This window comes from Lutjanus erythropterus, chromosome 11, assembly GCF_056507025.1.
Source record: "Lutjanus erythropterus isolate fLutEry1 chromosome 11, fLutEry1.hap2, whole genome shotgun sequence".
NCBI classification, from domain to species: Eukaryota; Metazoa; Chordata; class Actinopteri; order Lutjaniformes; family Lutjanidae; genus Lutjanus; species Lutjanus erythropterus.
The window spans coordinates 41,618,469-41,644,471 of record NC_139327.1 but is presented as its reverse complement, the minus strand read 5'-3'; the positions used below and the strand labels follow the sequence as shown (position 1 = coordinate 41,644,471).

Genomic DNA, 26,003 nt, shown 5'->3' with positions numbered 1-26,003 from the left:
TGATGTCATGTGGTTGCAGGATGCTGTGGGAACCATGCTGAGAACCACACACGTAAAAAACATCCACTGACCGTTTCTGTGTCTCACAAAGACATGGTGGGACCAAAAATCTCAAATCTGGACTCAGCAGACCAAAGTACAGATTTCCACTGGTCTGATGTCCAGTCCTCGTGTTTCTTGGCCCAAACAGTTCTGTTTTTCTTGTTGTTCTTCCTCAGTGGTGTTTTTTTTTTGCAGCTATTTGACCATGAAGGTCTGATTGTCTTATAATAAATAAGTCAAAAGGGTGCATTGACCATAAACTACATTTCCCATAATGCATGCTGATTATGTTAGTCACGAAGTGACGGCATCCCGCCACTAGACTGCAGTGTTTCCACATCAATGTCATTTTCCAAACAAGTGGAACTGAGAAATTCAAACAATGATCCCAAAATGTCCAGGAAGAGAAAAACTGATGCAGATGGAAGGTTAATAACATGTCATAACATGTCATAACATGTCATAACATGTCATAACCTGTTATTTTTCCTTATTCACTTAGTTTGATCGTTGATTGATGGAGTCATGTGGTTTTCATAACCTGACAAATGAAAAGGATTTATAACAGAGCAACAAGCAAACATATTTTCTTTACATCAATGCAAATATATATATTTGTAATATTTGTAAGTTGAATAAGTAAAAAACTCAGAGTTATTTAACATTAAGAGTAGTTGCATTTATTTTACATTACATTTAGTTACATTTAGTTACATTTATACTGTCTTACAGTTACATCTGGCCCTTTGAGGGTAATCAATATGCTGATGTGGCCCTCGGTGAAAATGAGTTTGACACCCCGTCTTAAAGTAATGATGGACTGTCCTTTCTCTTTACTTACTTCAGTGGTTCTTGTCATAATTTGGATTACAGCAGAAGTCGGGCTGTTAACTGTGTACCAACCCTGCTTCTGCTCAACACAACTGATGGTCTCAAAAACATTAAAAAGGCCACAAATTCCAGAAATGAACTTTTGACGCGGCATCAAACCTGTTTACTGAAAACCAATCAGGAGACGACCTCATGACGCTGATGGACAGAAGGTCAAGACTGTGCAAAGCTGTCATCAAAGCAAAAGGAGGCGCTTCAAAGAATCTAAGATATAAAACACTTTTTCTTTACTGCATAATTCCATATGTGTTCCTTCATAGTTTCCATGTCTTCAGGATGAATCTACAATGTAGAACATAATAAAAATAAAGAAAACCACTGAATGAGGTGCGTCCAAACTTTTGACTGGTGCTGCAGTCGCTGTCATTCACCAAATAAATAACATTACAATAACACAAATTAAGTTCTACATTTCCAAGGTTACAGTTTATTGACTCGTACATCTATGTCACATTTCTAAATTAAGTTTAAATAAGGATTAACTGGCAATTTCATTTTCAAGAATGTCCAGAGTGTGAAAATAAATAGAAAGTTAGAGAGTGAAATGTCAAGACAGCAAGTCAGTGAGGAACAAGCAATAAACAAACACAAAAGGAAGTTTGAGAAGACAGAACTGAAAAAATCAGCACAGAAAGAAAAATCAGCTTCCAAAAATAGTTTCCTTTCAGAAAGTTTCAGAAAGACGAGCAGGTTGTTCCCATGGTTTTATTAAAGAGAAGTGTGATGTAAGAGGCACTTATTAAAAAAAATCCACCGACACACTTGTGTTTTTTTTGTTTATTTGCTGATGCCAACATGTAGACGTGAAGACTGTTGTCAAGGTGACTGTGTTTATTTTCATCTGGTGTGCTGTCATCCGTTAATCTATACAGTTTTCATCCAGGTAAAGGTGTTCTGACAGTGATGATGCTTTCATCTTGATGCTCCAACAGCACATTTTGTCACACAGAGTATTTTATCACTTTCTTATCCTTTCTGTTATGACGCCTCCTGTTACGTTCGGACGACCTGGACCCCGGAGGCAGAGACTGAGTCAGAGAAAGGGAGTTTATTTTCCCACACGGGACAAAAGGATAACAGAAGGCGAGGGCAGGTGCAGGCAGAGGTCGGCGAGGCGTAGCAGGTGAAGCAGGAAGAAGCCGAGCAGGTGACAGCTCTGGAACACGAGAGTCGCACGAACGGCTGGAAGGTTCGCTGGAGTTAGATCCAAAAAAAACACAAGACGTCCACGGACGCACAAGAGAGGTGCTGTCACGACGTTACCGACCGATACGGTATAATCCGGCGCAGCAGTGGCGTCTTGACCAGGCTTACATTGCGGGTGAATGAGTAGATGAGCGCCAGGTGTGTCTCGCTGAGATGAGCCAGCCAATCACTGCCGCCGCTGCACACACACACACTGCCCTGGAGAGAAAGGAGGGAAAAACACAAAGCACGCCCAACAAAAACCAAAAAACCTCCTCCTCTTCGTCACCGCGGTGTGTTTCACTGTTGGCCGTTTTGAAGCTGCATGTTTTCACTTCCTCTTTCTTTCACTGACTTTATGTCACATTATGTCTGACTGTGATGAGCGAGACTCGGTTTGATGAACTTGGTTCAGGACCCGGTGCTGATTTGTTACGCCTCTGAGGTTGATTATTAGGTGAATAAAATAAAAGTTCCTCTGACATCATAGGTGCACTCGCCTTCTTACACCATGGGAACAACTTGTGCTGCTCATCATTCTGAAACTTTCTGACAGAAAAACTGCTGTTTCTTACTTTACTCCTGTGTTTGTATTTTGCTTGTTTCTCACTCAGTTGCTGCAATTACCCAGAATTCCATGTGGACACTCTTTGTACAGTTTTGAACATGAAACTCTGCATAAATTCTGATTTAAACTTAAGTTAGAAATGTGACACATATGAATGTAATCAAGTTTATGACACCATGAAGTAAATGTTCAGACTGAAAATCCCTGACTCTGACAGTGACGTTAGCATTTAGCCTCAGAGCAGAGAGTCTGATTAAACAACTGAACTCAAACACTTCAGAGACCGGGCTCTCTGATAGGCTCACAGAGGCAGCCAATCAGAAGCTGCTTGTTACAGCTGAGAATGAACTGCAGACGTCCTGTTGTTTGTTTGTTTGTTTGTTTGTTTGTTTGTTTGTTTGTTTGTTTGTTTGCGTGGGTGAATCACATTCTAATATCACTGTGACTCATTGTGTTGTTGTAGGAATCATCTGAGAGCACAAACACCACCATCGAGGATGAAGACACTCGAGGTACACACACACACACACACACACACACACACACACACACACACACACACACACAGACACACACACACACAGACACACACACACACACACACACACAGACACACACACACTGACACACACACACACACACTGACACACACACACACACACACACACGCACACACACACACACACGCACACACACACACACACACACTGTTCACTAATGATTGACAGGTATTAAAAACATAAAGAAACTTCAGCTGAGAGACATGATACTTGTCTGTGTCTGTCTGTGTCTGTCTGTCTGTGTCTGTCTGTCTGTGTCTGTCTGTCTGTCTGTCTGTGTCTGTCTGTGTCTGTCTGTCTGTGTCTGTCTGTCTGTGTCTGTCTGTCTGTCTGTCTGTGTCTGTCTGTGTCTGTCTGTCTGTGTCTGTCTGTCTGTGTCTGTCTGTCTGTGTCTGTCTGTGTCTGTCTGTGTCTGTCTGTCAGTGAGGAAACAGGACATCATTAAAGTCACTGAGCAGCTCATCGAGGCGATCAGCAATGGAGACTTTGAGAGCTACACGTATGTAACACACACACACACACACACACACACACACACACACACACACACACACACACACACACACACACGCCCTGTTCACGTCCACCTCCACATGCATCTCAGTGACCACTTGTGATCACATGTCACTTCCTGTGTAGGACAACAGCCCATCAGTGGTTTAGTAACTAACAAGCTGCGACAAACAGAAACATCAGGTTTCATGCAAGAACATTTTTGTATTCTTCTTCTTCTGACTTATTTCTCCGTCAAAGAGCCGTACGAACACGTCAGATTCAATAAACGCTCATAACTTCAGAAAACGATCCATCTGTGTGTATTTAAGTGCACGTGCATGAGACGTGTAAATCAGCATATTAATACCATATATGGATGCATTTCCTGCTCCATGTGTCAGGAAGTGGTCATTCATGAAAATATCATCAAGGAGTAAAAAGAAGAACTTTACGAGTTCAGAGTTTGACGTTCTGCTTTCAGAGATCAATAAAGGACAATCTGTCATTTTAACAGCATCAGCAGTGAAATGAAAAGACCTGCTAAAGCAAAGAAACGGGAAAATCGAGTGTTAATGTCACGTTAACAGCAGGAGGAGAGACTCGACTCAAACTTTATTTGTACAGCACTTTTCATACACAAGTCAATATAATGTTTTACATTAAGCAAAAAATAACAAATGCCAGAGCAAAAAGTACACAAATATACAAAACAACAGGAATATACAAGACACACGCACACATGTACACGTGTCAAACATAAACACGTGTACAATCACATGCACACGTTAACAATAAGTAACAACACATTCACACACACGCAGGATGAACTACAGGCTGTTTCAAAAAGTAACGTCTGGTTCTAAAAGTGCTCAGTGAAGGAGGGGGGGTCCAGCTGCTATCTATAAATACAGCTGTGAATCTCCAGAAGGTCAACAACTGACACAAAAAACTGTGTTTCTTGCTAAACCAGCTCATTCATCCATTTTCTGTAAACGCTTATTCCCAAAGGGGTTCAGGGGGCGGAGTCTATCTCAGCTGACACTGGGTGAGAGGCGGGGTTCACCCTGGACAAGTCGCCAGTTCATCACAGGACTGACACACAGAGACAGACGACCACTGACACTCACATTCACACCTACAGACAATTTACAGTCACCAGTTAACCTGCATGCATGTCTGTGGACTGTGGGAGGAAGCCGGAGAACCCAGAGAGAACCCACACAGACACGGGGAGAACATGCAAACTCCACAGACAGACCCTGATCCAGCTGGAGGATCGAACTCAGGACCTTCTGCTGTGAGGCGGCGGCGTCAACATAATTATGAAGTTTAATTTATTTTTCAAACTCAAAATGTCTTCAAAGTAATGAAATATACAGTCATTAGTAAAAAAAACTTCAGTTTGGATTCCAGCACTGCAAAGTACTCTATGACACGTCTAGTTCCACAAGTTCTCTTAAATCACTCGTATGCATCAGTTTAGAACAAATCTGTTCATATGAGTGGTTCTTGCATGAAGCCCAATGTGTTTTGCACAAAGAAAGAAAGAACTTCATGTAGAAGACAAAAAATATGAACTATTTAAATGTTTCACTCAGTTTAGAAAGTTTTTCCTTAATAAGTTACTCCTCAGATAACGAGGATTTTTAGTCTGAGTCTGGGAACATTGTGGTTACTAGTTCAATGACAATGTCAGTTGAGTAGGTGGTGCTTACCGGGTGCAACTGTGAACGTGTTAATACCAGGTGTGAACGTGTTAATACCAGGTGTGAACGTGTTAATACCAGGTGTGAACGTATTAATACCAGGTGTGAACGTGTTAATACCAGGTGTGAACGTGTTAATACCAGGTGTGAACGTGTTAATACCAGGTGTGAACGTATTAATACCAGGTGTGAACGTGTTAATACCAGGTGTGAACGTGTTAATACCAGGTGTAAACGTGTTAATACCAGGTGTGAACGTATTAATACCAGGTGTAAACGTGTTAATACCAGGTGTGAATGTGTTAATACCAGGTGTAAACGTGTTAATACCAGGTGTAAACGTGTTAATACCAGGTGTGAACGTATTAATACCAGGTGTGAACGTGTTAATACCAGGTGTGAACGTGTTAATACCAGGTGTGAACGTGTTAATACCAGGTGTAAACGTATTAATACCAGGTGTGAACGTGTTAATACCAGGTGTGAACGTGTTAATACCAGGTGTGAATGTGTTAATTCTTCTTATTTCCTCAATAAGACTCTTATTGTGAAATTCTCACTGTCGTCTCAGTAAAATGTGTGACCCGGCTGTGACGGCGTTTGAGCCGGAGGCATTGGGGAATCTGGTTGAAGGCCTAGACTTCCACCGCTTTTATTTTGAAAACTGTAAGTTGAACCACACTTCCTGCATGTTTGACTGTTTATAATGTATGAGACTGGTATCTACCTGTCTCCAGACGTGTTCCCAATGGTTCCACCTCCCCAGGTAACTGTGTCCATCTCTCCTTAGTGTGGTCTAAGAACAGTAAACCTGTCCACACCACCATCCTGAACCCTCACATCCACCTGGTCGGGGACGAAGCCGCCTGCATCGCTTACATCAGAGTGACACAGTACATCGATGCCAATGGGACACCTCGCACCGCCCAATCAGAGGAGACCAGGGTGTGGCACCGCCGTGATGGGAAGTGGCAGATTGTCCATTTCCACCGCTCAGGCTCCCCTTCCACACTCAACAAGTAAGAACAGGTCAGAGATCAGTTTGAACCATACCAGGTATGAACGTGTTAACACCAGGTGTGAATACATTAATATCAGGGGCCTTGATCTTCAACTCGATCTAAAGCGAGGCGCAGTGGACTATTTATTTACGGTTTGTCCAAATCCACCTTTGCCGTGGTACTTTGCCTGATCCAGTCTAGCCGCGAAGCTGCACAGCTCCACTCGCCCACCTGAGCCAGGTGGAGGAGGAGTCACACGGCTGTCCGTGCTCCTCCTTCTTCTCCTGTCCCACGCAATCCTCATCTCCTCCTCCCATCCTCGCTCCTCTGACTCCTGTGAAACAATCAGAAGGACTTTCTGAAGTTTCAAGTGTGCAAAGTTACACACAGATCTAACCAACCAGCTCTGATCGAAGCACACAGACCTTTTCCTCTCCGGGTCGGTCCGGACTCCCGCGGTCAACTATAGTGTCTTATACATTTTATATGTTATAGATCAAAAATGATAAATCCTTGATTTTCTGGACCACAACAAACACGCAGACACAAACACTCCGCTGCTAACTGACTCATCTGATAAACACAATCTGACAGCTGTGATCCCGTCCTGAGTGAACTAGATTTATTAGACGCTTCGACCAGGTTTTGGCTGGTCTAAAGGTGTGAACGTGTTAATACCAGGTGTGAACGTGTTAATATCAGGTGTGAACGTGTTAATATCAGGTGTGAACGTGTTAATATCAGGTGCAGACGTGTTAATATCAGGTGTAAACGTGTTAATATCAGGTGTGAACGTGTTAATATCAGGTGTGAACGTGTTAATATCAGGTGCAGACGTGTTAATATCAGGTGTGAACGTGTTAATATCAGGTGTGAACGTGTTAATATCAGGTGTGAACGTGTTAATACCAGGTGCAGACGTGTTAATATCAGGTGCAGACGTGTTAATATCAGGTGTGAACGTGTTAATATCAGGTGTGAACGTGTTAATATCAGGTGCGAACGTGTTAATATCAGGTGTGAACGTGTTTATATGAGGTGTGAAAGTGTTAATATCAGGTGTGAACGTGTTAATATCAGGTGTGAACGTGTTAATATCAGGTGCAGACGTGTTAATATCAGGTGTGAACGTGTTAATATCAGGTGTGAACGTGTTAATATCAGGTGCGAACGTGTTAATATCAGGTGTGAACGTGTTTATATGAGGTGTGAAAGTGTTAATATCAGGTGTGAACGTGTTAATATCAGGTGTGAACGTGTTAATATCAGGTGCAGACGTGTTAATATCAGGTGCGAACGTGTTAATATCAGGTGCGAACGTGTTAATATCAGGTGCAGACGTGTTAATATCAGGTGCGAACGTGTTAATATCAGGTGCGAACGTGTTAATATCAGGTGCAGACGTGTTAATACCAGGTGTGAACGTGTTAATATCAGGTGGGAACGTGTTAATATCAGGTGTGAACGTGTTAATATCAGGTGCGAACGTGTTAATATCAGGTGTGAACGTGTTAATATCAGGTGCGAACGTGTTAATATCAGGTGTGAACGTGTTAATATCAGGTGCAGACGTGTTAATATCAGGTGCGAACGTGTTAATATCAGGTGTGAACGTGTTAATATCAGGTGCAGACGTGTTAATATCAGGTGTGAACGTGTTAATACCAGGTGTGAACGTGTTAATATCAGGTGGGAACGTGTTAATATCAGGTGTGAACGTGTTAATATCAGGTGTGAACGTGTTAATATCAGGTGGGAACGTGTTAATATCAGGTGTGAACGTGTTAATATCAGGTGCAGACGTGTTAATATCAGGTGTGAACGTGTTAATACCAGGTGTGAACGTGTTAATACCAGGTGCAGACGTGTTAATATCAGGTGTGAACGTGTTAATATCAGGTGTGAACGTGTTAATATCAGGTGTGAACGTGTTAATATCAGGTGCAGACGTGTTAATATCAGGTGTGAACGTGTTAATATCAGGTGTGAACGTGTTAATATCAGGTGCAGACGTGTTAATATCAGGTGCAGACGTGTTAATATCAGGTGTGAACGTGTTAATATCAGGTGTGAACGTGTTAATATCAGGTGTGAACGTGTTAATATCAGGTGTGAACGTGTTAATATCAGGTGTTAACGTGTTAATATCAGGTGTGAACGTGTTAATATCAGGTGTGAACGTGTTAATACCAGGTGTGAACGTGTTAATATCAGGTGTGAACGTGTTAATACCAGGTATGAACGTGTTAATATCAGGTGCAGACGTGTTAATATCAGGTGTGAACGTGTTAATATCAGGTGTGAACGTGTTAATATCAGGTGCAGACGTGTTAATATCAGGTGGGAACGTGTTAATATCAGGTTTTAACGTGTTAATATCAGGTGTTAACGTGTTAATATCAAGTGCAGACGTGTTAATATCAGGTGTGAACGTGTTAATATCAGGTGTGAACGTGTTAATATCAGGTGTGAACGTGTTATTACCTTGTCAGATCTTTTCTCTCTTGATCATTTCTTGAATTACCAACATTACTGGTGTTAAAAGTGTTATAACACTTTGACTTGTAAATATTATAAACGTGTCTCAAACATTTCATGACATTTTGAGTAAATCTTTGTTATTTGTGTTTTTCGTGTCTTTCTGTCCATCCAGTTAACTTCCAGAGTAAGCAGGTCTTTGAAGGGGCCACAGTCACCATGACAACTGATTGATTGACAGCAGGCCAGGCGTCTGACACCAACCATTCAGGATTTAGTTTGGAGGAGGAGGGCGGGGCCAGACAGCAATGAACCGCACAACCAATCGACCAATCAGCTTCCTCTTTTCAGCTCGTCTGGACTTTGCTTCAGCCACTCCCTCTCCTGATCAGCCAATCAGCTTCACAGCACAGATTGTAATAACTTGAAAAGCTCTTGTCTCCAGAACAAACCCTTCAGATATCTTTAATTAATCATTAAGTATTTGTGCTTCATTAGATGGTAGTTAGCCCTTAATTAGCTTTTAATTAGCTCTTAATCAAATCCCTACTTTCTCCTGTAAACACACCAAAGACCTCATTTCAAAAGCTTTTAATTAACAAATGAAATAGAAAAGTAGGAGCGTCAGAACTTTCCTCTTAATGAACACATCGTTAATAAATATCTGACATTTACACTAATGATGAGTTTCTGGTGTGAATACATGGATGGATTTATTTTCCGATGCAGATTTATGAGATTTTAATTGAATTCTTGCTCAGTAATCAGATATATAACACATTATTGACTGGACTGTATGAAGAAGATTTTATTTTTTAATCATTAATTCCTTTTTACAGCTCTTCTTTAATGTGAACTTTTTAAAGACAAGTCCAGGTATGAATTCATAAATGAATGGATTATAATGTATTAAGAAGTTTTAAGTGGAAATTATTCAGTGAAAATATTACATGTTACAGTTCATTAAGATATTCATTTAATTAAAACACTGAAATTAAATATACATTTACCCTGAAACGCACCAATAATTAATTATTCAGTTAATGAGCAAACTTTTGCTTCATTACTTCATTCATTAACAAACAGTTAATGGATTTATGTGTTGATTAAAAGTTTTTTAATGAATTTTCAGGCATCAGAAGGTTTTTATTTCCCCATAAATATAAAAGAAATTGATATTTTTGCAGATTTCCACCTGACAGTGAATATAACTGACTTGAGTAACATATAAAGACATATGTTATCTCACAGGTTTCCGTGGTTACCAAATATTAAATAACAAAAAATAAAAATAGTTTTTTAATATTTAATTTTCAATAATATTTTCTCTTTTATTTTTTAAATTAGTCTGCTCCAAAATAAAACATAGAAACAACTAAACATCATTAATTCACAATAATAACCAACAAACACAGAGATTAAAAAATCAGGCCTTCATCTGAGGATGATGATGTTTCTGATCAGAAACTAAATCTTCTGTAACTACTTCAGAAAACACTATTTAATAATAATAATAATAATAATAATAATGTAATATTTAGTATTTAATATAGAATATTTAATAATTAATCAGTTCATGAAAAGCTGAAAACTGATGATGAGTTTTGGATGTTGGACTCATCTCTCTGCTTCCATCGAGCTCAGAGCTCCACAAGCTTCCACCGCCCTCCCACCTGTGATCTTCCATGAACAGCCACACCTGCACCTCCGACCCTACCTGACCCCACCTGACCCCACCTGACTCCACCTGACCCCACCTGACCCCACCTGACTCCACCTGACCCCACCTGACCTCACCTGACCTCACCTGACCCCACCTGACCTCACCTGACCTCACCTGACTCCACCTGACCTCACCTGACTCCACCTGACCTCACCTGACCTCACCTGACCTCACCTGACCTCACCTGACCTCACCTGACCCCACCTGACCCCACCTGACCTCACCTGACCTCACCTGACCCCACCTGACCTCACCTGACCTCACCTGACTCCACCTGACCTCACCTGACTCCACCTGACTCCACCTGACCTCACCTGACCTCACCTGACCCCACCTGACCTCACCTGACCTCACCTGACCCTACCTGACCTCACCTGACCTCACCTGACTCCACCTGACCTCACCTGACCTCACCTGACCTCACCTGACCCCACCTGACCTCACCTGACCCTACCTGACCTCACCTGACCTCACCTGACTCCACCTGACCTCACCTGACCTCACCTGACTCCACCTGACCTCACCTGACCTCACCTGACCTCACCTGACTCCACCTGACTCCACCTGACCTCACCTGACCTCACCTGACCTCACCTGACCTCACCTGACCCCTGCCAGGCATCTGAACGCTGAGGGCCTTAACGAGCTGCCTGAAGTCTGAACTTCATCAGAGGAAGAAACTTTAATTCGTTGAACGTTCAGATGATCTGTTGACAGACGAAGACGAGAGGAAGAGGAGAGGAGGAAACGAGAAAAGGAAGAAAGAAGGAAATGATTCTCTCAGATTTTAGAACCACAATCCAAAATAAAATTGTATCTAATTAGTTTTTTGAACCTTTAAAAAGCATCAAAACAGGTCAAATGAATGAAGAATCATTCAGAATGTTTTTAATTGAAGCTGTTCAGCAGAATCAGCTCTTTTTGATCTTAATTCATTTATAACTGACTCCTGATTGTTTTCTGAAGTACTGAACTTTTGCACATGTGACGCTCAGAGAGCCAATCAGAATCACCGACACAATAACTCATCATCTGTTGCCTGGACTGAAGTCCAACAACCAAGAAAACTCATCTGCATGGAGTCGCAGAGGAGACAAAAAAAATCCTGATGAGTCAAAGATTTAAATGAATCCATTAATTATTAAGAAGAATGATTATCATTATCATTACTGAGATTGATTTTAGAAACAAAACTTTTCCTGTTATTTTATTTTTTATTTTTTAAATTTGCACATTAAAGGATCATTAACAGCTGAAAAAATATGTTTATTATTGTATTATTCTATTATTCTAATAAGCTTTGAGGCATTTGGAGTATTATTAATTATCCTTCATTAGTTAATTATCCTTCATTAGTTAATTAGCCTTCATTAGTTAATTATCCTTAATTACAATAAGCTACAAAACAAACATACCACACTTAGTAAAACTATTGTTTTCCTATTGAACGGTGCACCTGGTGTGACGTCTCACACTACATCACACATTTTTCACCTGCCGACTCGTTCACAGGTGCACCTGCCGACTCGTTCACAGGTGCACCTGCCGACTCGTTCACAGGTGCACCTGCTGACTCGCTCATGCAGTGATGCCACATTTACTTCAAATGGACATAAACATGTAATCAGGTGTTTAATTCTTCCATCACGTACGTTCATCAGGAAAAAATAAAACCGCACTAAAGTAATCAAACGATCAGCCAATCAGCTTCTATCATTTTCTATTGATCTCCTCTCACAGATGAATCACACTGTAGAAGGAAAATGTAAAATATGAGGTTAAATGTGCCAAAACAAAAACAGAAAGTGAGGGTTGATCATATATTATATATTATTCATTTATATTTCTGAGACATTAGAGAAGCTGTTTTTTGTCTCTTCTGAGCCTCCATCCATCAGGACAACCTGAGTCTGGCGTTCTTGTTGTGTTGGTCTGTCGGCAGTGTGGCGAAACCTCATATCTCTAATTGAATCATTTTTAACGTGGAGTGACTCGTGACTCGTGACTCGTGACTCGGCTCACTCACAGGTCAGTTGGTGAAATCTTCTGCAGGAGATATGAGGTTTTGTGGTGATGGCAGCATTGTAAAATCGTCAGATTTGTGACTGGACTTCCTGTGGCGCTCGTATTCTTCCTCCTGATCGATGGCGTTTACTTTCTGTACAGACGATGTGATTTTCTGCATGCAGGACTTGACTTTGTGTTTCGTGTTCCACCTTCGGTCTCTGCTGCGTTTTGTTTGGCATTTGCGGCTGCCATGTTGTTTTCCAGCCCCCCGGTGACTGGACTCGGACTCGGACTTGTTAGAATTGTTAGCGTTCCTCGCTGAGAGCGATAGCGTGTGCAGCCACAAGCTAACAAAACGCAGCAACGCCATCTTTGATATTCTGCGACTTTTGACCCGTTGTGTTCGTCTCAGAGGCTTTCAGCAGCTTTTTACCGTCGGGAGAATGTAGAACTTTGTACAATCAGATTCTTACTATGATGATGATGATATTATTATTCATTATTAATTATGATTATTATTCTGGATATATGGCGTTTGTATATTTAAAGCTTTTTAATGTTTGAATCAGACATCCAGTGCTAGCCGTGTGTGAGTCACCTTGTAGACAACACATTGTGTATTATTAGCTTTATTCTTTTGTTAGTATGATGATATGATGCATTATGACATGTGACACCAGTTCCCTTAGCAACCGCTGAATGTGTTCGCCACAGCGCCGCCCGCTGCCTTTTATTTTACTTGACATCTCCGCACCATTTGGTGTCCCGGATCAGGAAACACTCGGACCTGAGGAGGCTGAACCGAACACGTCAAAGGTCAACATGTGGCTGTTTAAACTGACCTTTGACCTGCGAGACTGTAAAGGGCGGGGCTACACCAGGGGCGGAGTCAGGTACAAGTGCACTGTCTTGAAGCCCCGCCCACTGTCACAACCTCAGTCAGAATGTCTGCTGGGAAAAAAGAGTCTCCAGCACAGAATCCAACCTGTTAGTGACGTCTGTTCAGGTTTTTAGTGATTTTAAAATGAAAACTTCTCAGTGAAAATGTCACATTTTCCCTGATAGAGACGAGGAAACTAAGATTTGTTACGGTGAATCAACTTTCTTGTGTTGGTCCCGCCTCCCTACAGACACGCGCATTAAACACACACACACACACATCCTACAAATAATAAATGTGATATTAATATCATATAAAAGCTTGTGAATATCATGTACAGGTTCGAGTTATTACAGTGTGACAGCAGATCCTGTAAAACCTGAAAACAGGAGGAACTTTCAGCTCATTATTCAGCTGTAATGAACAACATCATCATTATTGTCACCGTTTTCTACGTATGTTGAAAATGTTCTCATGCAAACTGAAATCATGATCAATGTACATTTTTACAAAAAACAATCTTTACTCCCAAAGTTCTGTTTACCTGCCGACAGCTGCGCGAACGTAAACATGAAATTATTATAACATAACAGATTTATTTTATAAAATGTCAAAACAAAAAGACTTTCTTGTGATTAAATTGAGTGAATATTCTCTGAGGTTTGGTTCTAAATGTTGACAGTCGGTTTCAGCCCCGCCCCCCTCTAACCTGAGTGTGACCTCAGCCGGCCTCCAGATGGCGCATCCTGCAGAGTGAATGGCTGTTTTCTACCGTAGACTAGTCTGTGTTTTCTAAAGCGCCACTTTGACCTTTTACGACACTTGAAAGTTTTCTTTATTCGTGGTTTGAGCGGTCGGGACGCTGCACATGTTTGAGATGTCATTTTATAGAACTTTTAGTGTTTAATGCTTGAAACTGAAGAATTCATCTAAACGCAGATATCACATGTTAGTCTGCCGCTCTGATGACGTGTTTCCCGTTTTTACCAGTGGGAACGTGTGGCGGCTCCGAGTTTATCCTTGAGAATCAGAGCAGAGACGTCCAGCCGACTTCATATTCTGTCAGACAGACAGTTTGAATGTTTGGGCTTCTGGGTCTGGTTCCAGACGGTCCAGGACCGGTTGGAGGTTCTGGTTCCAGACGGTCCAGGACCGGTTGGAGGTTCTGGTTCCAGACGGTCCAGGACCGGTTGGAGGTTCTGGTTCCAGACGGTTCTGGTTCCAGACGGTCCAGGACCGGTTGGAGGTTCTGGTTCCAGATGGTCCAGGACCGGTTGGAGGTTCTGGTTCCAGACGGTCCAGGACCGGTTGGAGGTCTCTGTTCTGAAGCTTCACCTGCAGCACTGACAGCACGTTCACCACCGGACGCTTTTCTTACAGACAGGACAGGAAACAGCAGGACAAGGTTGCTGCATAGACTGTTAGCTTCGTTATCCATCCTTATAGGTTTTCAACAAGCTAATATGCTAATTTTTAACAAGCTAGCAAACAATTTGCCAGTAGATCCAGGCTGAATAATGGGGTATTTTCAGTACTGATTGCAAATCTTTTTATTGTTTTTTTTTTTTTTTTAAGTATTATTATCTCATTATTGTCATGTGATGCTGGTAATATGTTTATTTATGGTCCAAGGATTCAGTCACAGGAGCATCAAAAATACTCAAAACTACATTTGGTAGATTTGAATTCAGTAGAATTCAAGTAGAGAGAGAGATTTTGTCTTCTATTAGATAAAGACAAATAAGTCAAACTTCTGTTAACTAACATGATATCATGATATTAAATTACTACACTGTGTCATTCTTCTGTTAGCTCATGAGCTAACTGACTAATTATGCAGAAATTACCTTCTGGAAAACTGGATTTATTTGTTAAAGTGATTTTTATTGTCAGTCAGATCTAAATATAGTTTAAATGTGTGCACAAATGTCATTTTGATGGAAAATATAAATTCCTTTTAGAAAATGTCCAGTCAGGGATATTTAAATAATTTATATCAATCAGTCATAAAACCCCAGATTCACATAAATATGACTGTTGACATGAAACAACCAAACTGTTTTTCTTCAAGCTACAATATGGTCAGATACATCAATCAGACAATAAATCCATTTTATATTAATTAGATTGTTTTTATTTATACTAAAAACTGTAAAAGTTTAAAATATTTAATGTGAAAACATCAGAATTTGCCTTCGTGGTGTAATTTTAGAACGTAAACTCTTTTTTTCTTTTTCACACCAAACTCTGTTCAATTTTTTGTCATTTTGAAGAAACACCAACATTTAATCAAACTGCTGACTAGAATTAGTGTTGATGTGATTCACTGCTTTTACTCTGAACGACTGAAACTTTGACTGAACTGAAAGGTTTGTCTGAAGCTCTTCTGGTTTATTGATCGTTTGGTTTTTGGATTTTCCTGTAGAAACAGAAATGAAAAAGAAATAATTAATAATCAGTGTCCAACGATAAAACAAATTTCAATTCTGTGTGTAAAAATAAAATCCAAAGATCAAAGATCAAACAGAGTGGTCGCTGTTTCCTGTCCGCCATGTTCACGCTCTGCAGAATCAATAATCAGTGATCAATAGCTCCTTCATATCCACTCAGCTTTTTCTACTATGATGGATATTGTACTGTACTGTATTAACTCTGATGCTGCATGCTCAGTGTGTAACAGTGTGAACTGTGTGTGTGTGAGAGAGAGCGAGTGTGTGTGTGTGTGTGTGTTTTTAATCTTTTCTTTTGTATTTTTTGGAGTATTTCTTCTTCTTCTTCTTCTTCTTCTTCTTCTTCTGCATCGTGTTTAAAGTGTTTCTGTAAATAAACTGAGGTGGTCAAACGCTGTCTGACGTCTGAGTCACTGCTTCATTCTTGTCCTGGACCAGTTCACACTGGACCCGTTAAGGTTTGGTGGCCCACAGAGACCACAGAAAGCCTGCAGGGGGCCACAGGGGCCTGTTTGCTGGGTTCTGTGTGAAATTTGCATGTTCTCCTCGTGTTCACGTGGGTTCTCTCCAGGTACTCCGGCTTCCTCCCACAGTCCAAAGACATGTATTAAATAGATTAACTGATGACTCTAAATTGAGTGAGTGGTCGTCTGTGTCAGCGTGTCAGTCCTGTGATGAACTGGCGACTTGTCCAGGGTGAACCCCGCCTCTCGCCTAATGTCAGCTGGGACAGCCTCCAAATGACATCATCAGAACAAGATGGTGGCGCTCATATCAGAGAGGTTTTGGACTCAGTTTGCACAGTGTGAGGAAAAGGAGACGTGGTGGCGGCCATCTTTATTTATGTCTATGGTACCATGTCATGCTAGCTTGTTGTACATGGCGCTCCAATTCAGGCAAAATTGACCCTACAAAAATGTGAATTTATATATTGATTATATCGTTGTAAAGCCACTTGGTTGCTTCTTATTTTCTAAATAAATAAAAAAAATATTCTAGATAATCAAAAAAAGTTCTAAATATTTAACAAAATGTTTTAAATATTAACAAATAAAATTCTCTCAATAAATAAGAAAGTGATGTAAATAATTTCCACAATGTTCTAAATAAATAATTGTTTGAATGGAGAAGTTTGGACATATCATCCAGTTTATTGTTTTTCTTTTTAAGTTTATAAAAGTCAAGTGAACAATATCACACATTCGATGGAAGAGGAAGGTTCAAAAATCACATTGTCTTATTTTAAAATATAAATATACTGAAGTGTTTTAGAGCGTAATCATTCTGTGAAGACTTTAAAGAAAAAGACAGAAAAAATGTCAAAACTAAAAATGCGTGTTTCGTACCACGAGGCGGCAGCAGCATCTCTTTTCCCGCGCTGATCACGTGCTCTTCTGCCCCGGAAGCGGAAGTTCTTTCCTTTCTTGTTTCTGCTTCGTTTAGAGACACACAGAGGTGGGTGCAGCTCAGCTTTAAATCTCATTTTAATCTGATTTACAGGTGATCATCCGATGATTTAATGTGTTTATACTGACTGCGTGAAGGTGTTTGTGTCCGTTCATGGTGAAATTATTTCTCTGAGTGAAACTTTATAGCAGGTTTTATCAGTTTTTCTGTCAGTTTGTGTCAGCGAGCTGCGGTAACGAGACGCCATCTTCTCTCCGAGCGGAGACTTCAGCGGCGGGAAAAACGCGATTATTGTCAGTTTAAAGTTATTATTGAGCGTTAGAGAGGTGAGTTCACGGTTTGATTCCTTCAGAACTCAATAAGATTTAAACTGTGTAAGTGAGACTGACGGTACGTCTGTAGGACGATGCTAACAGGCTAACGTTAGCATCGTGGAGAACTGCTGCTGGTTGTTGTAGTCCTGCGTATTTGGCGTTAAAAGCATAGTTTTGACTTGATTCTCTACAGGTGGATAAATTCAGTGTAACGTTTGCAGTTTCCTGGAGTGAAATCAGAAATGTTAGCTTAACACGTTACATTTGGTCAAATTCTGGCGTATCTGTTAGCAGCAGGTTTAACAACCATGTGACCAGTTCAAACCGGTGCTCGTTTGTCTGGCAGAACCTCAAATCCACGTTACAGCGGATTGATTGAGATATTATCTGGATTCTGTAAGTGTCCGTAAACGCAGCAGTGTGACAGTGGTGCAGGTTAAACGGATATTGACCGACAGTCTGCAGAGTCGGTCTGACTTCATGTTAAGTTACTTTAAGTTAAAAGTAACGTTGTCGGTGGTAAACCGTTTTAAAAACAAGATGGCAGGAGGTAAAATCTAGTAAGATTGTTTGTAGCTTCACTGTGTTGGTGTGCTTTTATTTTGAAGGCATTGTCTTTAATGTATGAAACCCATGAATCAGTCACGTGGTTTTAGCAGTGAAGTTGTTTTTCTGTAGAACGTTTTGCTCAGACCAAAGTTTGAAGAAGTTGTTATAAGTAATGGGATTACTTTCCTGTGGATGTCAGTGTTGTGTGCAGTGAGGAGACGATGAAGCTGCAGCAGTTAAATGCTTTTATTTTTAATCTTTGTCTATTTGCAGCTTTTTTAACGGGATGTTTTCAGCTTTTCTTTAATCCTGACAGCAGGTGAAGAGTCTTCATGGTTTGAACTGTTGGCTGAACAAAAGATATTTGAAATTGTACCAAGTTGCGATGAGCATTTTTCACAGGTTTTGACATTAAAACTAAACTAATATTTGAAAGGAAATGATGTAGTAGAACTAAACTGCAGAGTTACTGTGAGAACTTCAAAGAACTGAACCTTTAATTTGAGCTCCAGTTGGACGAGTCCATCATGTGTTAATGGTGCAGAACCAGTGCAGTTATAGTCTGTTAATGAGGCCTGTTGGTTTAATGAGTGTTTTTTTGTGGTGAACTCGATTTAATGTTGTGACTGTTGTGATTTTAATTTGGTCCAAACCTCACAGGAAAACTCACAACTTGATTTCTTACATTTAATCCAACAGTCTGTTTTCTGCATCAGAACTTTGTTTTGTCTCGGTGATAAAATGAGTGTTTGACATATTTGTGGTTTGATTGTGCATCTTTTTTCTGACAGAAACAGGTGTGACCATGAATTAATGACCTCATGTGTCGGTTAGGAGGAGCTGTAGTGTGTCAGTTTGACGTGTTGTGAACTCTTTGTCCTCCTCGTCTTCCTCAGACGATGGCTCCTCGTAAAGGGAAGGAGAAGAAGGAGGAGCAGGTCATCAGTCTGGGTCCTCAGGTGGCCGAAGGAGAAAACGTGTTTGGAGTTTGTCACATCTTCGCCTCCTTCAATGACACCTTCGTCCACGTCACCGACCTCTCCGGGAAGTGAGTTCTCATGCTGAACAGCCGACACTCCGTGTTTTATTTTGAAGTGAATTGTTTCCTCTTCCTGTGTATGTTCCTGACACGCAGGAAGTGTTTGTGTATATGGTGTCTGATTGGTGGGTGTGTTTTCAGGGAGACCATCTGCCGTGTGACCGGCGGGATGAAGGTGAAAGCGGACAGAGACGAGTCGTCTCCGTATGCCGCCATGTTGGCAGCTCAGGACGTCGCTCAACGCTGTAAAGAGCTCGGAATCACAGCGCTGCACATCAAGCTGAGAGCCACCGGAGGCAACAGGTAACAACACACCTGACTGCTGAACCATGTTTGCCTTGAACTGTTTACCTGTCTGTCTGAACACCTGTCTGTCCGAACACCTGTCTGTCTGAACACCCGTCTGTCTGAACACCCGTCTGTCTGAACACCCGTCTGTCTGAACACCCGTCTGTCCGAACACCCGTCTGTCCGAACACCCGTCTGTCCGAATACCCGTCTGTCTGAACACCCGTCTGTCTGAACACCCGCCTGTCTGAACACCCGTCTGTCTGAACAGCAGCGTGTTCAGACAGACAGGTGTGGTGACGTCTCACTCTCAGATGATGGATGAAACGATTACTCATTTAATCAATTATTGATAGACTATTTCAGTTTTGATAATTGATTTTTTTTTTTCAAAATAAGAGTCAACTTTCTTAGTTCAGCATCAGGTATCGGTCAATACTGTCCTCATACTCATAAAACTACTCAGATTACTCACACCTGGTACCACGCCATGCTGCTCGACACAACAGACGTCTAAAGAACCGACGCTGCAGAGTTCAAGGATGTTTTTTTTTATCGCGTCGTCGTCGTCATTAGCGAAGGGTTAGTTTTAATGTTTTAAAGACCAGCGACTTTGGAAACTTTAAAATTCATGTAAGTTAATTTAGAAGTGAAATGAACAGATTGTAGAGCTGCTGTCTGCTGACTCCTGTTAGTCTGTAACCTTCTTTACTTTATGTATTTAATGTTCATCCAAACGTCCTGACAGCTCAGGAGGTAAACAGCAGCTCAACAAACTGTTACTCACATGGTGCCACACTCAAACCCGTCCCCCCGAAACAACCACAGGTAGGAACTAATTATCTCTTAGACAAGAAGAAACTTCAACACTTCACATGTAAATGTAACATTAAAATACTAAATAATTATCATATAACATCATACAAATAACCTAAACTGTAATGTGTCCAGTAACCATGGTTACACTTGAAGCAGGAAACAACGTTTTGTTACATTTACAAAGTGACCATCTAATGAAAATAAAATATGTTTTAAAGTTACTCTAAGAACTTTAATGGTATTATTAAGTACTCATATCGGTACTCTGTATTAGCAAGTACCCAAATATAAGTACTTGTATTTGGTCTGAGAAGTGGTTTTGGTGCTTCCATAATTTTAAATGAATTTAATTGTTAATGAAAACAATCGTTTGACGACAGACTTGAGATGTTTAAACCTTTGATCAATGATCAGACTAATTGATTTGAGCTTAAATGTGAATATTTTCTGAATATTTAACTCTGACAGGAAACTGAATATGAACCTGTGGACCAAACAACTAATTGATTACGGGAAAATTATTGATGACTAGTTGAAAAATGGGTCCAAACGTGGAGGACAGTCGCACGTCTGTCAGTTTTGAGTTTGTCAGAAGAGTCGAGTCGCTGGTCGAAGGTATTGATCACCACGACAGTTTGGTTCTCAACAGTCATCGTGACTAAAATGGTCTGAACTCTGGAGGTTGCAACATTTTTCATTGATTGCTAATATAAAAAGAAAAAAAATGACAATATTGAATTTAACCAACAGAATAATTATTAGTAGGTAGAAAAGAAATAATTGGTTGATCATATTAACTGTGTTAATTAAATCTATCTGATCTTTAATCATTAAAATGTTGCTGCAGATCATTTAATTTCAACTTCTGACTATAAAAGCAGTTTATCAACTTCATGTTACATCTGTGACTCATCTGTTAAGACGAATGATGTGTTTCCACGGCAACAAGTGTCACTGGGTCCTTAAACACCTGGATTAGATCTATAGATTTAGTTTAACCGATGACGTGTTTTAAACTGGACTGAAGCCTTGAATGATTCTTTGGACATGAATCGTCTCTAAACATCAAAGTTTATTGTTGAATTTACAGTCGAGTCTCCGTTTCTATTTTTCGATCTTCAGTGTCTTTTGTTCCCGTCAGAATAAACATGAACATGTCAGCGTCTTTATGTCCACTGAAATAGAGGCTCTGCTCTGTTTGTCTGTTGCCATGGTGAACCAGAACATCACAGCGCCATCGGTTCTGATCCGCTGTTTATCAGATCAGAGTTCAGTTAGTCAGACTTTGTTAAACCCGTCTGCAGAGCCACAGACCAGCGTCCTGTCTGTCCGTCCTCTGACTTCCTGCTGTGTGTTTTCAGGACAAAGACTCCTGGTCCTGGAGCTCAGTCTGCTCTCAGAGCTCTGGCTCGCTCCGGCATGAAGATCGGACGCATCGGTGAGTCAAACACGCCGCTTCCTGTCACATGATGTCTGTCCACTCACTGATGTGGGATTAAGAGACAACAGTCGAGTGGACAGAGCTGCTCCTCACTGACACATTATTGATCGATCTGCTTTCCATTGTTTATATGTCGAGGTCACATTAACTGCAGAACGTGAGCGGCGTCAGTGAGGCGTTACTATTTACATCAGAGTATTAAAAAAAAACTTGTTTGTCTGAGCTTTTATTGTGAAAACCAGCAAACACGACTGCAGAAAGTTAAAATATTATTTCTTTTTTACTAAAACAACTTTCATTGTAGTTTTTGTTAAAATCATAAATGAAACTAAAGTTTTTCCTCTCAAATGTAGAAAAGTAAAATAAAATGTAAATTCTGTAGTTTTGAGGTACCTGAAGTACTTTACTGGAATACATGTATTTGACAACAGTTGAAGTTTGAGTTGTTGTGTTTGATCGTGTGTTTTTGTGTTTTTGTTCTTCAGAGGACGTCACTCCGATCCCGTCGGACTCGACCAGGAGGAAGGGCGGACGCCGCGGTCGCCGTCTGTAAACGCATCAAGATTTTCTGACAATAAAAACATTAAACCGTCAGTTTGTCTGTATGAGTCTGTTCACAGCTGATCTCTGATCAGTTATCATTATCAATCAGCTGTCTTATCAATAGTGGAGAAACTCAAGTGATTGACCTGCCTTTTAGATTTAATGACTGAAAAAAAAAAATGGACACTTCAAATATTTTATATAAATATTAATATTTGTTGTTCAGTGAACATGTTGGTGCTCAAACATTAAAGTTATTAAACTAAATAATTTAAAAACTTCTGCAGCTACAAACTGAAAACCAATCAGGATTCAGCTGAAGTGTAAAGAAGCTCAACAGTCGAGCTGAAACTCAAACGGGGAACACGACGCTGGAACCGAGGCTTTGTTCTTCAGACTCGCATCAGAACGTTCCTCTGCAGACCGAATGATCTTCATGCTGCTGTTTGTTTCTTACATGAAAACTGACGGCGTCTGTGATGTTTAATGTTCAGTCGGACTCCGTCCTGTGACCTCAGAGACGTGGACGTCAGTCGGACTCCGTCCTGTGACCTCAGAGACGTGGACGTCAGTCGGACTCCGTCCTGTGACCTCAGAGACGTGGACGTCACTTCAGACCAAATCAAAGTAAACTGAAGTTTTTCTGTGTTCAGTGTTCTGAGCTGCAGCATCAGCGACAGGAAACACTTTGAAATAATGAAACTATAAACAAACAAAATTTACTATTTAGTTTGTTTGATTCACTGTAAATTTAAAGTGTTAATATGATCTGAAGCAAACAGAAACTGACTGCTTCACTAAACGGAGGTTACCATGGAAACAATACATAGTTTGTGCTGCTGTCACGTCGTCTTACATTTCTATTTCAAACGGCTTCAGTCAGTGAGATTACAAACTTTTCATTTTTCACGTCTTCCCCAGTTCATAAACTCATAAACTCGTTAAGACGGTAATTAAAGAGCTGCGCTTCTTTAGACGATCATGTTCTATATTCTGCTCCTGACCAGGTGATGAGCTCAGCATCAGTTACCATGGTGATCCAACACATGAAGAGCGATACTGAAAACTGACTTTAGACTCAACAGACCTACTTCGTAGTTCAACCTGCTGTTCAGACTTAATGTTGAGTTTTTAATGTTTCCCGTTTGATCAATAACTGAAAAGTAGTAAGAGATTTTTCAGAATTATGTTTTTCTGGAATCAGCAGTGATTAAAAAAAAATCTCATGGTTCATTCTGGAGCTTTCAGTCATGTGACATGATCTTCACCCAGTGTATTAAAACTTCCTGTTTGAAAATGTTCCACTAAAATAAATTGAACATCCAGTTTCTGTGTGACGCTGAGGAAGATCATGTGATTTGACTGACAGCTCCGGAACAGAAAACAAAGATTATTAATTAAAAATCTGTTTTCCATTAATAAACGTGTTAAAGTTGAGCTGGTGACAGCGAGTTTCACCCCTGTGATGCAGTTGATGCTGATGTCCAGCAGGAGGCAGCGACACGCTGAGTGTAACGACTGGAGGATCATCACAGACCTCAGAGCAGCAGAAACAGCGGGCTGCTCCTTTAAACTGTGAAAAACAGTCTGACATTTAGACGTCTTCGTGTCTGTGGGCGACGTCTACCCTTTAGTTTCCCATCATGCAGCTGTCTCTCCCTGGGAATTGTGGGTAGCAGCATTCTGTTGCTCAGGGGTTTGAACAGCTGCTCAATGTGAGATCTGAGGACCTGTAGGAAGACTGCCCCCCCCACTGATCCACAGACCCCCGCAGTGATCCAGGTCCCGATTTTAAAGGTCAAAGTCTGAAGAAACAAAAGCGAGTCAAACTGAGACCTGAAGACGGATAAAAAGCCTGAAACCGTCTCGTTCCAGTCTGACGACTTTCTGAGGACCGGGTCACATGGTAACTGACAGCACAGGCAGCCAATCACAGCAGAGGACAGAGAGACCAACAGACACTGTTGACAGTTTGTTCATGTTGAAGCTTTAATGTTTCCACAGAACAAAACAAACAATGTTTAAATAAGACACAAAGCAGAACCAATAAGAAATCATAGAAAAATAATCATAAATGAAGGCAACTGTTACCCACAATTCACTGCAGGAGGTTTTGGCTTCTGTGGAAGGTTAGTGTGTTACACTTTATTTCTACATGTTACTCCTCCATCTGAAGGCTCTGCTCCTCTTTCTCTTCCTCCTCTTCCTGTTTGTCCTCGTCTCCTGCGGTGGAGGACGTGTTGTCTCCATCATAGATGATGTCTTCAGGGTTCGGAGCAGGAGGACAGAAATCCTCCTCGGGGAGAATCTTGTGGAAGATCGACTCGGCCTGCACAGAAAAAAAATCACATTTTCACCCTGAGAAACAAACGTCAAACGTTAAAGCGAGTGAAACATGTTAGCATGTTAGCATGTTAGCATGCTGACGTCCACTCAGTACTTCTACACTGTTAATAACTGTGTGATTTGAATTTAATAATGTGAGTGATGATGTTATCTGAAGATCATAAACTGTCTCACCTGTCTGATGGCGTGTTCGTGTCCCAGAGCGCCATCCGGTCCAGAGCACACGTACACGTTACACGGGAGGTCATGACCTTCGACCTCCAGCCCTGAACCATCGGCCATGTTGAAGTAGAGACACCAGAGAACAGACGGACATTTTTCTGTGGGGACACAGACAGACAGGTGTTAGCCCCTCCCCCTCCAGGTGATGATCTACCTGCATACGTCTGGCCTGTAATTAAAACTGGAGCCTCTGTGAGAGGAGGAGGAGGAGAAGAGGAGGAGGAGGAGGAGAGGAGGAGGAGGAGAAGAAGAGGAGGAGGAGGAGGAGGACGAGAGGAGGAGGAGAAGAAGAGGAGGAGGAGGAGGAGGAGGAGGAGAAGAAGAAGAAGAGGAGGAGGAGGAGAAGAAGAAGAAGAAGAGGAGGAGAAGAAGAAGAAGAAGAGGAGGAGAAGGAGAAGAAGAAGAAGAGGAGGAGAAGGAGAAGAAGAAGAAGAGGAGGAGGAGGAGGAGAAGAAGAAGAAGAGGAGGAGAAGGAGAAGAGGAGAGGAGAAGAAGAAGAGGAGGAGGAGGAGGAGAAGAAGAAGAAGAGGAGGAGAAGGAGAAGAGGAGGAGGAGGACGAGAGGAGGAGGAGGAGGAGAGGAGGAGAAGAAGAGGAGGAGAGGAGAAGGAGAAGAGGAGGAGGAGGACGAGAGGAGGAGGAGGAGAAGAGGAGAAGGAGAAGAAGAAGAAGAGGAGGAGGAGAAGAAGAAGAAGAAGAGGAGGAGAAGGAGAAGAGGAGGAGGAGGACGAGAGGAGGAGGAGGAGGTCTGAACTGAAGTGTTTCTATGTTAATTAAAGTCTCAGTTTGACGTGTTTCTGTCCAGTCAGTTGACATCAATTAAAAACAGAGTCTCATCACCTCCACACAGCTGACCAATCACAGCCTGAGGAAGCTGTGATGTCAGACTGAACACAGGATGGAGTATTTAAATGTCTCAGTGAGATCAAAGTGTAAAGTAACAAAATGTCAGATTAACATACAGAAACACATTCATGCTTACTTCAGGGACTCCTGTAAAAACCAGCGTCTTCTGGGACGTCAACAGATTATTAACAACGTGACTCTGTT

At 41.2% G+C, this 26,003-nt stretch overlaps 3 protein-coding genes across 3 annotated transcripts in view; 2 read left to right on the top strand and 1 right to left on the bottom strand.

Annotated features, from left to right (window-relative positions):
* The window catches only part of camk2a (calcium/calmodulin-dependent protein kinase II alpha), a 46,093-nt gene extending 36,728 nt beyond the window's left edge, over positions 1-9,365 (top strand). The window contains exons 14-18 of the mRNA XM_084730239.1: positions 3,150-3,198; positions 3,670-3,745; positions 6,019-6,113; positions 6,238-6,476; positions 9,102-9,365. Of these exons, the coding sequence (XP_084586365.1) occupies positions 3,150-3,198; positions 3,670-3,745; positions 6,019-6,113; positions 6,238-6,470 (453 nt within the window). The 3' untranslated portion in view covers positions 6,471-6,476; positions 9,102-9,365. The remainder of the gene's footprint in view (positions 1-3,149; positions 3,199-3,669; positions 3,746-6,018; positions 6,114-6,237; positions 6,477-9,101) is intronic.
* A 7,977-nt stretch (positions 9,366-17,342) lies between these two features.
* rps14 (ribosomal protein S14) lies at positions 17,343-22,437 on the top strand. Its single transcript, XM_084730236.1, has 5 exons — positions 17,343-17,441; positions 19,153-19,304; positions 19,437-19,598; positions 21,764-21,840; positions 22,329-22,437. Exons 2-5 carry the CDS (start codon positions 19,156-19,158, stop codon positions 22,394-22,396), a joined length of 456 nt encoding a protein of 151 aa, XP_084586362.1. The 5' UTR covers positions 17,343-17,441; positions 19,153-19,155; the 3' UTR covers positions 22,397-22,437.
* Positions 22,438-24,350: 1,913 nt separating this feature from the next.
* The window catches only part of chm (CHM Rab escort protein), a 25,576-nt gene continuing 23,923 nt past the window's right edge, over positions 24,351-26,003 (bottom strand). The window contains exons 16-17 of the mRNA XM_084730232.1: positions 24,907-25,052; positions 24,351-24,715 (exon numbers count right to left, since the gene is read on the bottom strand). Coding sequence (XP_084586358.1) covers positions 24,545-24,715; positions 24,907-25,052 — 317 coding nt within the window. The 3' untranslated portion in view covers positions 24,351-24,544. The remainder of the gene's footprint in view (positions 24,716-24,906; positions 25,053-26,003) is intronic.